The sequence below is a fragment of the Limulus polyphemus genome, unplaced genomic scaffold (assembly GCF_000517525.1).
Source record: "Limulus polyphemus unplaced genomic scaffold, Limulus_polyphemus-2.1.2 Scaffold1689, whole genome shotgun sequence".
In the NCBI taxonomy this organism is placed as follows: Eukaryota; Metazoa; Arthropoda; class Merostomata; order Xiphosura; family Limulidae; genus Limulus; species Limulus polyphemus.
The window spans coordinates 207,007-219,900 of NW_013667299.1; the positions used below are offsets into that span (position 1 = coordinate 207,007).

Sequence of the window (12,894 nt, forward strand, 5' to 3'; positions counted from 1 at the left end):
CAACTTTTATAATACACGCTATAAATCACACCGATTCATAACCTCAATAACTTTGCTCTCTACGAGTGCAAAACACACACTAGCTCGAAACAGAATTGTAAATTACCCAAAACTCACTGTGATAATACAAAAGAATTGTATTCCACAGTAGGCACAATTTGTGGTATGTTCCAGAACTTTTTGTTTATGGCTTCCTTTATTCCACATCTTTTGGGGTTTGGTGCCCCATATTCCATTGTTTTTGAGCAACACATATTCATATCTTAAAAATACTAAATCTGAACAAATCTTTATATCAGTGTATGAATGTCTTGCGTCGTTGTGAACCCCGACTACTTTTTTATCTCACCACGCTACCTATGTAAGTCCAAACAAATTTATATTGATAGTGATTGTCATGTGACTTCCATATTCACAATAATTTTAATATAACATTTTTAGTTCTCTATAAAACAGCCTTTACCATATGTAAAAGTTTGTTCACTATCCTCAATATTCAGAGTAAAAACATATGTATGCAAAACAATGGGGAAAAGAAATCTCCAAGAGTAGATGAATTTACATATTTTGTAATAGATTTACTTTATTGAACAGAAATATGCAAATTAGAATTTTATTTGCAGTGGCTATAACTTAAAATATCAGGGTATTATTAAATGTTTCACTGGGTAACCCAACAAAATTCTACATGTAACAATGTCACAATATGTACCAATATTAGTAATTTCAAATAATTTCTAGCTGCCTTGAAGGCCATAGTGCTAGTAGCTGAACAGAAAGCCAGTCAAGGTTGCTATGATTGATATACATCTAGCAGGTAATACAGCCTATTATTTAAAATGACTATAAATAGAATAATAAACAGCAAAGTAAGTGAACATCTCCACTATAATAGACCTCACCTTCTGTATCAACACAACTTCCTTCTAGGATGAAGATAAATCAAGGTATAAAATGGGCAAGATATGTGGTGATATCAGCAGCCCGTCTCCATCAAGGTAAAAATATGAACATAAATGATGCTCGGCTTTTCTCAATTTTTAATGACCCCATATGATCACCCCACCTCCAGAAGCCTACATAATTGAAATAAAACTGAAAGGGTTCACAGACTGTCACATCTTTACCATCTGTACAAAATAATGTGTAACCGGACTCTGGACCACATACCATTTTCAGTCATCTAGCATCCTTTACATCATTAATGTCATTTCCATTGGTTTCCAGATGCTCATTTCCAAAAGTTCTTTCTGCATGATGTAGACATTCCAAGGACAACAGTCATGAAACCTGTAATTTTATAGAGTAATGGCAGGTCTACTGGACCACATAAGAATGGTCTGTCCCCATTTTATATATATATATATATTACGTACACACATTTCTGTATTAGGCAACAGGTTTGTTTTTTATTAGAACCATGCAGAATAGTCTTGACATATGTTAACCTTTGATTTCATAGCCAACTCCATTTATGTCTTCATAGAAGCTTCTGTCAATCAGAAACCTTGCCTCTTTTAGTGTGTTTTGAATCTGTTGCACAACCCATCATTATTACACCTGATTCCTCCAATTTTCATAGAGTAGTTTTATAGATGAAGGTCAAATGACACACAGAGTAACTGGTCAAATGCTTCCTAATCTGTATTCTGTCCAAGTTTGAATGCCCTGAGCTTATGAATGTAAGTCACGTTTAAGGAAAGCAATGACTCTTGATGGCAGTCTGGAGGTTTTTGTTTATGGTCAATACCATGCTGTCATTTGTTACACTATCGATACTACAGAAGATACAAAATGTAAACTGTAAACCATGCTGTCATTTGTTACACTATTGATACAACAGAAGATGTAAACTGTAAACCATGCTGTCATTTGTTACACTATCGATACAACAGAAGATGTGAACTGTAAACCATGCTGTCATTTGTTACACTATCGATACAACAGAAGATACAAAATGTAAAGTGTCAACCATGCTGTCATTTGTTACACTATCGATACTACAGAAGATATGTAAACTGTAAACCATGCTGTCATTTGTTACACTATCGATACAACAGAAGATGTAAACTGTAAACCATGCTGTCATTTGTTACACTATCTATATTACAGAAGATTTAAACCATGTTGTCATTTGTTACACTATCAATACTACAGAAGATATGTAAACTGTAAACCATGCTGTCATTTGTTACACTATCGATACAACTAAAGATATGTAAACTGTAAACCATGCTGTCGTTTGTTACACTATCGATACAACAGAAGATGTAAACTGTAAACCATGCTGTCATTTGTTACACTATCGATACTACAGAAGATATGTAAACTGTAAACCATGCTGTCATTTGTTACACTATCGATACTACAGAAGATATGTAAACTGTAAACCATGCTGTCATTTGTTACACTATCGATACAACAGAAGATATGTAAACTGTAAACCATGCTGTCATTTGTTACACTATCAATACTACAGAAGATATGTAAACTGTAAACCATGCTGTCATTTGTTACACTTTCAATACTACAGAAGATACAAAATGTAAACTGTTAAATGAGGGTTAAAAACAGCTAGTGCAAGTTTAACAAAACACAATTTATTCACACAAAACAAATCTTACAAAACTTTAATACTGAAGGAATGTTGTAGTAAGTGATTCTCAAAAAACTACTTTTTATTAAAACAATGTTCCATTATTATCATAAAAATAGAGACTTAGAATAGCTTGTGACTGTTAATGAAAACTATGATTTTATTTTCATTAATTTTAAGAGTTTGATTCCAAGACCAATGTCATTTAGTACTTACACATGCTTAGAATAAATTTTGTTTCTACAAATGTTTTGAAAATTCAAGCTCAGTACAAAAACTTAGTACAACAAATTTACATCACCTGAGAAATGCAGTGCATGAATGACAAGAAACTTGTACCAACCGAGCTCTGAAAGTTAAATCTTAAAAGATCACTTCCAAGTTTAATTAAAATGACTGGACGAGCTAAGTTGGAAGTGACAAACTAAATTCAGTTCATGTTGTAAAAGATGGGTAAAGGAGAGAACAATAAATTGGTATCAACAGTTATCAATACAACACTCAGACCTATACTGAACAAGTGAAACCACAGTAGATTAAGATCAGTTGATTTGTTACACTCTTTCAAAATATCACAAATACTCCCGTACTATTAAAGTACAGTTTCAAAATTATGCAAAGAATTTTCTAAACTTTCACAATTAAGCCACTATAATGATATTTTTATAAAACTGGTAACATGCAATTATTTTACACATTGAAAACAAACTATTAATATATACCTAGAACCATTTCAGTATGTTTCAAGATCACGTGCTGAAACTTGAAGCTCAACCATGAGTGACATATTTCATTAGATTTACTTGTGAAAGTCTAGTATCACTTCAAGACTCAGTCATTAATTTCAGCACTATAATCTTTAAGAGTCAATGGAAGGTACTAGTGTTTTCTTTAAACAGAATTCAGTGTTGAAAAGGGTCTTTATACAATTACTCATCACTGTTTATTAATATTTCTTTTTATAGTAGAAAGGTTTATCAAAACAATTTCACAACAGCCACTGTCAACTCTCGGGAAGAATTTTATTTTGTTGGTATTCACAAGAGTGATGTATCCAGTCAACACAATTATGAATAATAATACTACAGCCTTATAATACAGTGGAGCCTCACTATAATGTGTACCACCATAGTGCAAGTTTCAGTATAACATGAATCTCTCGTGGACCCCAAAATTCCAGGCCAAGCTAAAACTTAACTAACCAATGTGAATCAAGTGTTTAATCAATATATCTTATGTTGAAGTTTAATAGGATATTGCTATAACATGGCCCCATGATTGGATCCTGATTATCTTGTTATAGCAAGACTCCAATGTAGTAGCTTAATAAAACTGTAAAACTCTATAAACTGTAATACCTACATTGTAATTCTACATCTTACAGGATACGTAGTCAGTGTTGCCAAAGATATTTTATAGTCTGGAAGTCTTTCTATATTAATTGTACAAATCATCATCAGGTCCTGAAAAGCATGGGTAGTTTTCATGTAATGGTTTATCAACTACATGCTGCAAACTGTTTTGAAAATTAATTTATTCATCATTAAACTTTGGTACAAGATGTTGTGAAAACAAATTTAATATCTATATAATAAGATTCAGTGTATGTATGTGTGTCATGTACCTCCTCCTATATCACTTGTTGCACCAACTTCTAAGTGGTACCAAAGGAATTGTCTTGGTCAAGAGGTTTGCACGAAGGTAAAATATTTCACCACCCCCCTCTTGGGATTTCCCCAAAACCTCTTCTCCTGAACTGTTGAATTCATCAACTTCTAAGTGGTGCCAAATAATTCATTTTGGTCCTGTGGTTTGCACAAATATAAAACTTTTCACCCAACTCGTTATTAAACACCTATGTAAATAAGTAGGCCTAATAATTACCATTCATAACTTGCTTAAGAATATTAAATTTGCATTATAGTGACAATTAAATTGAATAAAGTGCAAAAAACAGTAGTTCAAGCATTAAATTTGCATTATAGCAGCCCTGTAAATGTGGGCTATAGGCCCACTGGTTAGCTAGTATTAATTAAAAACAGGTTTGTAAAAGGTAATTGGCCAACAATGTTCCCATTACATGATTTAGTAAAATCTAACACCATTTCAGTATTTTTTTCATGTACTGTCCATGTACAAACAATTCAATTTTAATTAAGCTGAATAGGAATGCAATGTTTGAGTATCTACTTTACAAATAGTTACACCTAAGACTACAGAGTTTTCACATTAGTAATAACAATCGATACTATGCACATCATCAGCGTGTTCAATACGATGAAAATATTTTAGTCAGAATTAACTAAACATGCATCTTTGTTGTAATAAGACAGCACACATACAATAGTCCACTTCTTGCAATGTAAAGACAAGCAAACAGTAGCACTACTGTTTCAAGCAGCTCCACCAAACAAACTCATTATCAGGGTAGTAATCTATTACACAATTACTCCTTAACTATTAACTGAATACTAACAACATTTGGAACATTATTACTCTTACATGTTCAATATTTCATGGTTACACACATTTTTACACTTCATAATCGATACAAGTAAATATGATGCATCTTGCTTCTGAGTAACACCGCCTGTCTTGTACACGTTTTTCCATACATCATCCATGAATTAGGAATATTTGAAATGTCAGTGCTGAAATTTACAACTCATTACAAGTAATTCTACAGTTATTAAAGCTTTACACATTTCAAAAGTACTTTGAAAATTATTTTAAAAATTTCAACACTCATTTATCTGTCTACTTGTAAGAAACTACACACCTATTTAACAACATTCGTTTTGGGCCCACTGCTGGTCCTATTATTCTTAACAGGAAATACATACATTTGAATTCAGGTCCTGTTGTTATTTTTCATGGTACTGACCATGCAATCAGCTCACAAATAACCTTGTGTGACCCTGTTGGTGCTATGAAATTGATTTTAATTGGTCTAAACTAGTAATGTTACACGTGCAGTAATACGATATTTTTAACTATACTGTCATATGTACACATCAAATATTAGTATCTGTTTTAAAGTTCAAATTACAAAGTTGATATTAACAAGAATAGTTTTAGTAAATTCGATCATGATTGTATTTGATGAACTGCATGACACAATGTATTTGATGAACTGCATGACACATTGTATTTGATGAACTGCATGACACATTGTATTTGAACTACTTTCTGCATGACATTGTATTTGATGGACCACATGACACATTGTATTTGATGAACTACATGACACATTGTATTTGATGAACTGCATGACACATTGTATTTGATGAACTGCATGACACATTGTATTTGATGAACTGCATGACACATTGTATTTGATGAACTGCATGACACATTGTATTTGATGAATTACTTTCTGCATGACACAGGGCTGCCATCATAGTTCAGTGGCACACTGAACAAAACTCAGTTTTGTTGATAGAAATGTAGTACAATTCAGTCAATACAAGTTAACTTTTATTGTCCAATTTTTGTAAACAAAGAATCAAGGTACAGCAGTAGCCCAGTAACAGCCCCTATGGATTTTTGGGCAGGAGCAGTTTACAGTCCTTGTGCATCTTTAAATGTGACAGACAGATAAATGAAACATTCTTTAACAAATACCTTTCTCATACGTCAAATATTTATCAAAGGAATGTTTTCTGATGTGCATACATGCACAAAAAAGTACCAACATTCAGTTTCTAACCACCATACACTGTAGTAAACTCATATTTCCAATGTCTATAAAACGATTTCACATGTTAACAAAACCATCTGATGATCCAGAGCACACTGTATTATATTTACATGTACATATTAAAGTTCATCTACATAAAAAGTATTGAAATCCTTAAATTAACTGACTATATATTTAATGGTAGTTTAAACAAGTTTTATGCATTCACGAGGTCATCAGATCATTCATACTTACAAATACCAAAGTTTTAAATTCTAATTATACACACAGGGCACTTCATACACTGAATCAGACCTGCTGATAAAACATCCATAACACTTACACTGTATTATAATCCTACACCACCATAACATACAATCATGCTCATAGATGCTATGGTAACTGGCACAAACACAAATGTTACTGTATGCAAACATATTCATCACTGACAGTGATAGTAAACTAACAAGTAATTATAAGCATAATGAAAATTATTTTATGTATAGAGGACACACATTTCAACAAAACACTAATCTATCACTGAAATAAGAAAAACCAATATTCTGTTGAAATGTACTATTGCACATAAAAGGAACCCACTTTGAGACTAATAATGGTTGGAGACGGCTTGAATGGGTAATGAAGAAAAACTTTAACATCAGGTACCTGATGATGACAAAACTTTGTCGAAACGTTGTACATTTGCTGTTATGTTAAACTTATATTAAAGTTTTTCTTCATTACCCATTCAAGCCATCTCCAACCATTATTAAACATGTACTATGTTCTATACATAAAATAAATTATCATTATACTTGTAAATCATTGTATGTCAATTTGTTATTACATTAAAACAATGTGTCTCAGTACACAAGTACAGATAGTGATAGTGCTGTATTACCCCAATATATATAGTTGTGTACAAATACAGTGATAGTGCTTTATTACACCAACCATATGTATCACATTTTTTTTATATTCTTACATAAGGTTGCTTATTACATTAAATAGAAACTGCTACAAAGCAAAACTTTTACTAAAAGTACTCATATTTTATCTATTCTGGTATGTTCAATGGACCTAGACACAATGATTAACACTGATACTATTGATCACACAACACTATAATCAATATCTCCATCTAAAATCATGGTCTGAAAACTCATAGTTCCAAAACTATTATACCAGCCCAAATTGTACCATGCATAATGATGCGTAATACACTATGCTTAGTCACATATATTTTGTTTAACCTTTTTGCCGTGTATACCGAGTTAACTCGTCCAGCAATAACCTAATACGCAGCATAAACCCCGAGTATACTCATCATCAGGCATTACATTGGCTTACCCACTGTGTACAATGAGTTGACTCATCTTGCCTGCAAAAGACAAGCGCAATGTCATTGACGTACAGAGGGAGGATAACGTAACAGGCTACAATCTCCCGTGTCATTCACAATTTTTAGCTGTCGTAAAATACAACTGCGAGTCGAAAACATGGTCTATCTGCAGACGAAATACAACATATGTTGTTTGATTCTGAGGATAGCACATCAGAATATGATGATGATGGTGAATCTAGTTTTAGCGATTTAGATATGACATATGATGATGAGAGGATGACAGATGAAAGCCAGACAGACAGTTCTATGTCGTTTGCATGGTCTGACGTGGAACGTAATCAGATTATGCATTTACCATTTACAAAGTCACCTGGACTGCCTATAGCAATAACTGACACAAGTGATCTGTTAGAATATTTCAATTTGTTCATTATTGATGGCATGATTAGTATGATTGTTACTGAAACAAACAGACGAGTGTGTCAGCTTATTGAGGGCTCGACCTTGAAGCGCAGATCCAGTTTAAACCAGTGGATTGACGTGACGAGTGATGAAATGAAGGTTTCATTTGCAGTGTTTATTTATCAAGGAATTTTTCAAAAGCCTGAGGTTGAGTTATATTGGTCAACAAAACAGTTGCTTGAGACACCGTGCATCAGGCAGATAATGACTGAAATGCATTTCACCTTGCTCTCGAAATATCTTCATTTCGTTGATAACAGTTCATTGCCAGAGACTACATCAGCCTCAGAGAAATCATTCTGGAAAATCAAAAACTTTTTTGATGCACTTATTGAAAGATTCTCCACTGTTTATGTGCCTGAACAACATGTTGCTACTGATGAATCACTGATGCTGTAGAAGGGGCCACGAAGCAGTACATTCTAATAAAGTGATCTCACTTTGGTTTGAAGTCTTATGAATTGTGTAAATGCATAACAGGCTATATTTGGAAGTCAATTTTTCACATTGGATAAGCAATGCAATTAGAAGAATCAGTGGATGGTCTCATACCATCATGAATTGTGCTGACATTTGCTAAGGACCTCCTTGGTCAAGGCTATTGTACTTTCATGGACAATTGGTATAGTTCCTCGAGCCTGTTCAGAGAAGTAGGTATGAAACAAACTTATGCTGTGGGAACTGTGAGGATAAATCGAAAACACATGCGGTCTGAATTGAAGAAGAAAATTTCTCGTGGTCAAATAACTGCAATGTATACATATGACACGGTGGCTATGAAGTGGCGGATAAAAGAGAGGTCACACTCTTGTCAACGTTGCACAAAAATGAAATGATGCCTGTACAAACATGTCGGGGAAATAAACAAAAACCCACTGCAGTGCTTATGTACAACAACAATATGGGAGCTGTAGACATGATGGATCAGATGCTTGTCGCGTATCCAGCAGAATGGTACAAAAAACAATTTCAACACTTGCTCAACAGTTATATTCTATTCAAAACAGACAACACAGCTGTGCCTTTGGCCAAAAGAATCACTTACAGTTCAGAATAAAGCTGATCGAGAGAATTATTGAAACTTAACATGATCAGGCCACGATTCCTCACGGAGGAAGACCATCGCTGAATGAATCAAATCCTCTGTCATTTCTCAAAGTTTATTCCGCCAAATGAATGCAAATGCACTCCAACATAACAGTGTAATATTTGTTGCTCTCATACTGGACCAGAAAAGAAGAAAATTAGGAAGAAATCAAGATATTTTTGTGAAGAGTGCAGTGTTGCTTTATGTCCAACACCATGTTTTGAAATCTATCATACCAAGAATAACTATTGACATTCAATCTGTGACAATGGCCAAAACTTAGACTATTTTGTCACATGTATGAATGATTTATCATAAATAGCGGTGAAACTAAAGGTTATTGTGAAGTTATCACACAATGTTCTTTATGTACAGTTGACGTCATGCAATAAAAATGTTTTCAAAAAATTTATTACACGACAGCCATAAAATTCTAAAAAACGTTTTCCACGTTATAGGAGTTAATAATGTTACAAATTAAAACAAATTACCAATAAATCATTTTTTTATAATTAATTGGATAAACACAAGTAGAGGTATAAAATAAAAACCTTTCCATGTACATTTGATCTATCTTTCAACTGCAGACTCTTCCAAAATGTTCACTTTCTTTTTTCAACAACTTTTCAGATCTTTCATACACAACTATATCAATGACATACCTATATGCTCCTTCAATGACTGTTTAACTAATGCACTAAAATTTGTAATATGAAAACAGCTTACTTAATGGATACAGCTTATTTTAAAGAGTAATTTGTTAACCCTATCAAAATGGGCGCTTGTATTTTACACAACCTTGTAACCATGGGTATACATATCTCTGAATGTTTGTAATGTGTCTTTGTGGAAGTTGACAAGCTTTTAGTAAACATTAAGTCTTTTGTAGACAAAAAAATCAAGATTCTAACTAAAACTGTGTCCATAATTATATGGAGTCAAAGTGCTGACTGTTCAAAGTGATTTTCATGTTCAGATTAAAAATACTTTTCTTCACCTGAATATTTTCAAATATCTTTTGTGTAATTCCTAAATAAATATCAAATGTGTTTTTTTCAGAAAAACTATATATTTCATCAGGTATTTTCTATAATTTAACTATAAAGGGCCAGTCAATTTGACCAATCTCATAACCACCATAAAAGATTAGGAAATAATTCTAAATTACCCTGCTTTTTTCTGGAATGACGGGAAATTATAACAGGAAACCAGAACTGTTCATCCTATATAGCTTAAAGCTTGTAACAGTATCTATCTATTTATACTTGTTTAAATGTTTTATTGCCTTTTGATCCATATCTAACTAAGAATCCCACCACACAAGTTGTAAATCACTCAGCAAAAAAAAAGGTCACATTGCACCATCAAATTATGTAATGCACGAGCTGTTCACAAGCTTATCTCACGAGGAGTTTTTATTATTTCATTACTTTTCATTATATTGTTACGACAGCGGAAGTCACGTGATGCTTGTAACACGTAATGAGTATCTCGAATGTTCCTGAAGGCTCGAGCGTTTGCAAGACTCGCGCTTTTATAGAAAATAAGCCGGCAATAAAGTGACGGCGAGAATTGTATAGCAGACAGAGAGATAGAGAAAGATAATCGAGTCAAGCCGTAAATAAAGTGTGTAAATCGTTGTGAATTATAGCGTGTGTTTAAGTTAAAGTGACTGTGGAAATTAAGAGTATTGCACAGTTGTATTAAGAAAGAATAAACTAGTTTTATTTAGGAAAGGACTTGTATCACTGAAGTTTTTAGTTTTTCGGAAAGAAATTATACGGGAAATTAACAGATGACCAGAGACGTAACAATATAACCTTATCTAACCATTATTAGTTTTTTATTTTTTCAGTTAAATTTATAATAACAAATAAAAGTAAAGATGAAAAATGTACTTACCTGGATCTTCATATTTTTTACCATCAACTGTCAATAACATTTAACCCTATTTTTTGTATATTAATGGTACTAATACTACACTAAATATTTTTGTATTTAATTACACAATGCACCTAAGAACACAAAATAATAAAATTTAAAAAGCAGACAGCATCCTATAACTATCATAATTTTTCTGGCATTCTAACTATGTGATAACAGCAATTAAAAATTCAGCTAAGCTCATTTCATATGGGAATAATAGACAATTCTCTGTACAGAAACTAGTGTAGTATAATATGTCATTTAATAGATTAAAATACTGGCTTTCAATTGGTTATAAAAAAATATTGTTTTGTTACGTCTCTGGTCGTTCGTTAATTTCCGGTATAAATTCTTCCCAAGGAACTTCAGGATACAAGTCCTTTCTTAAATAAAACTAGTTTATTCTTTCTTAATACAACTTTGCAATACACTTAATTTCAACAGTCACTTTAACTTAAACACATGCTATAATTCACAACGATTCATGCATATTACTTACGACTTGACTCGATTATCTATCTCTCTGTCTGCTATCCAATTATATCTATATGCCATCACTTCATTGGCCAGCATATATATATAAAAAAATAGAGGGCACATAGAGAAGACTAGAGTTACCACGAACAGACATGATCCTTCTAGAATCTCACGACGTCTTACTAGTGTCACGTGACTTCCGCTGTCGTAACAAGTGTTAAATGTCAGAGAGAACTATTGGCAATTTATGAAAGAAGGGATTTGATGGGTTGGCATAGCAAGTGTGTCTGAAATTATATATTATAGCTATGTAACCAAATAAGGTTGAAGGCTATTTTATATATTGTTACGACAGCGGAAGTCACGCAACACTGGAAGCATACGTGCTGGTGTTTCTAGAAGGATCATGACTGTTCCTGGCAACTCTAGTCTTTTCTAGGCACACTCTATTTTAGTACATAAGCCCGGCAAATAAAGCGGAAATATAATTGCACATTGAGAAAGATAATTGAGTCTAGCGAGCAGTAGGAACCACAAGTAAAGTGTGTGAATTGTTGTAAATTATAGCGTGTTTATAAAAGTAGTTAACTTTAAAGTTACTGTGGAAAATCTTTATATTGCAAAGTTGTATCGAGAAAGAATAAACTAGTTTTAATTAAGAAAGAACTTGTATCGCTGAAGTTTCTCTGAGAGAATTTTTATGGAAAATTATCAAACAAGCAGAACGTAACAAATTGGTGTCAAAAGTGGAACGGAAAAAAAAAGAAGATGGAAACGAGAGGTGACAAATCAAACAACAGCTTAGCAGATTTGATGGCAGCAATACAAGAACAGCAACAGAAACAAGAAGAACAAGAAAATAAACAAGAAAAGAAACAAAAATGAGAGATTACAGCGGTTGTTGGAGGAAAAAGAAAAGAAACAAGAAGAACTAGAAAATAAACAAGAAAAGAGAAAACAGCAGTGGCAAGAAAACTTGCAACAGTGGCAGCTCAAACAGCAAAATAAACAAGAGAGACTACAGCAGTGACAACTGGAACAGTGGTAAGAAGTACAAATGGAAAACATTAGTAAATTTCAAAGTGATTTAATTACATTAAAGGATGATTTACTGTCTTCTACAAAAGGAGGATATATTAGCCATGAACCTAATCAGCCTCAGACAACAGGAAGCCCCTTCCAGACCCTGCAGCTAAACCCTATAGCAGACATCTTCAGTCCTGTCAGAAGTCACATTCCAGACACGAGTGTCAGCAATAGGGGTGATCTAGTATGAAGGAAGCCATAGGAATTCAATGGGAAGAATATAGAGCACAATTTGA

General features: G+C 33.2%; 2 protein-coding genes across 2 annotated transcripts in view; one reads left to right on the plus strand and one right to left on the minus strand.

Moving 5' to 3' along the window:
- Nucleotides 1-2,584: 2,584 nt before the first annotated feature.
- The window catches only part of LOC106464566 (dual specificity mitogen-activated protein kinase kinase 6-like), a 54,341-nt gene continuing 44,031 nt past the window's right edge, over nucleotides 2,585-12,894 (minus strand). Inside the window, exon 11 of the transcript XR_002611772.1 lies at nucleotides 2,585-5,247. The gene's annotated coding sequence lies outside the window, so the exon portion shown is untranslated. The remainder of the gene's footprint in view (nucleotides 5,248-12,894) is intronic.
- On the plus strand, nucleotides 7,804-8,481 carry LOC106464565 (piggyBac transposable element-derived protein 4-like). Its single transcript, XM_013924716.1, has one exon. The coding sequence runs from the start codon at nucleotides 7,804-7,806 to the stop codon at nucleotides 8,479-8,481; it is 678 nt and encodes a 225-aa protein (XP_013780170.1).

Bases quoted from the DNA above. Each gene is read 5' to 3' on its own strand.
- LOC106464565 (XM_013924716.1), top strand. From the start codon at position 7,804: ATGTTGTTTGATTCTGAGGATAGCACATCAGAATATGATGATGATGGT.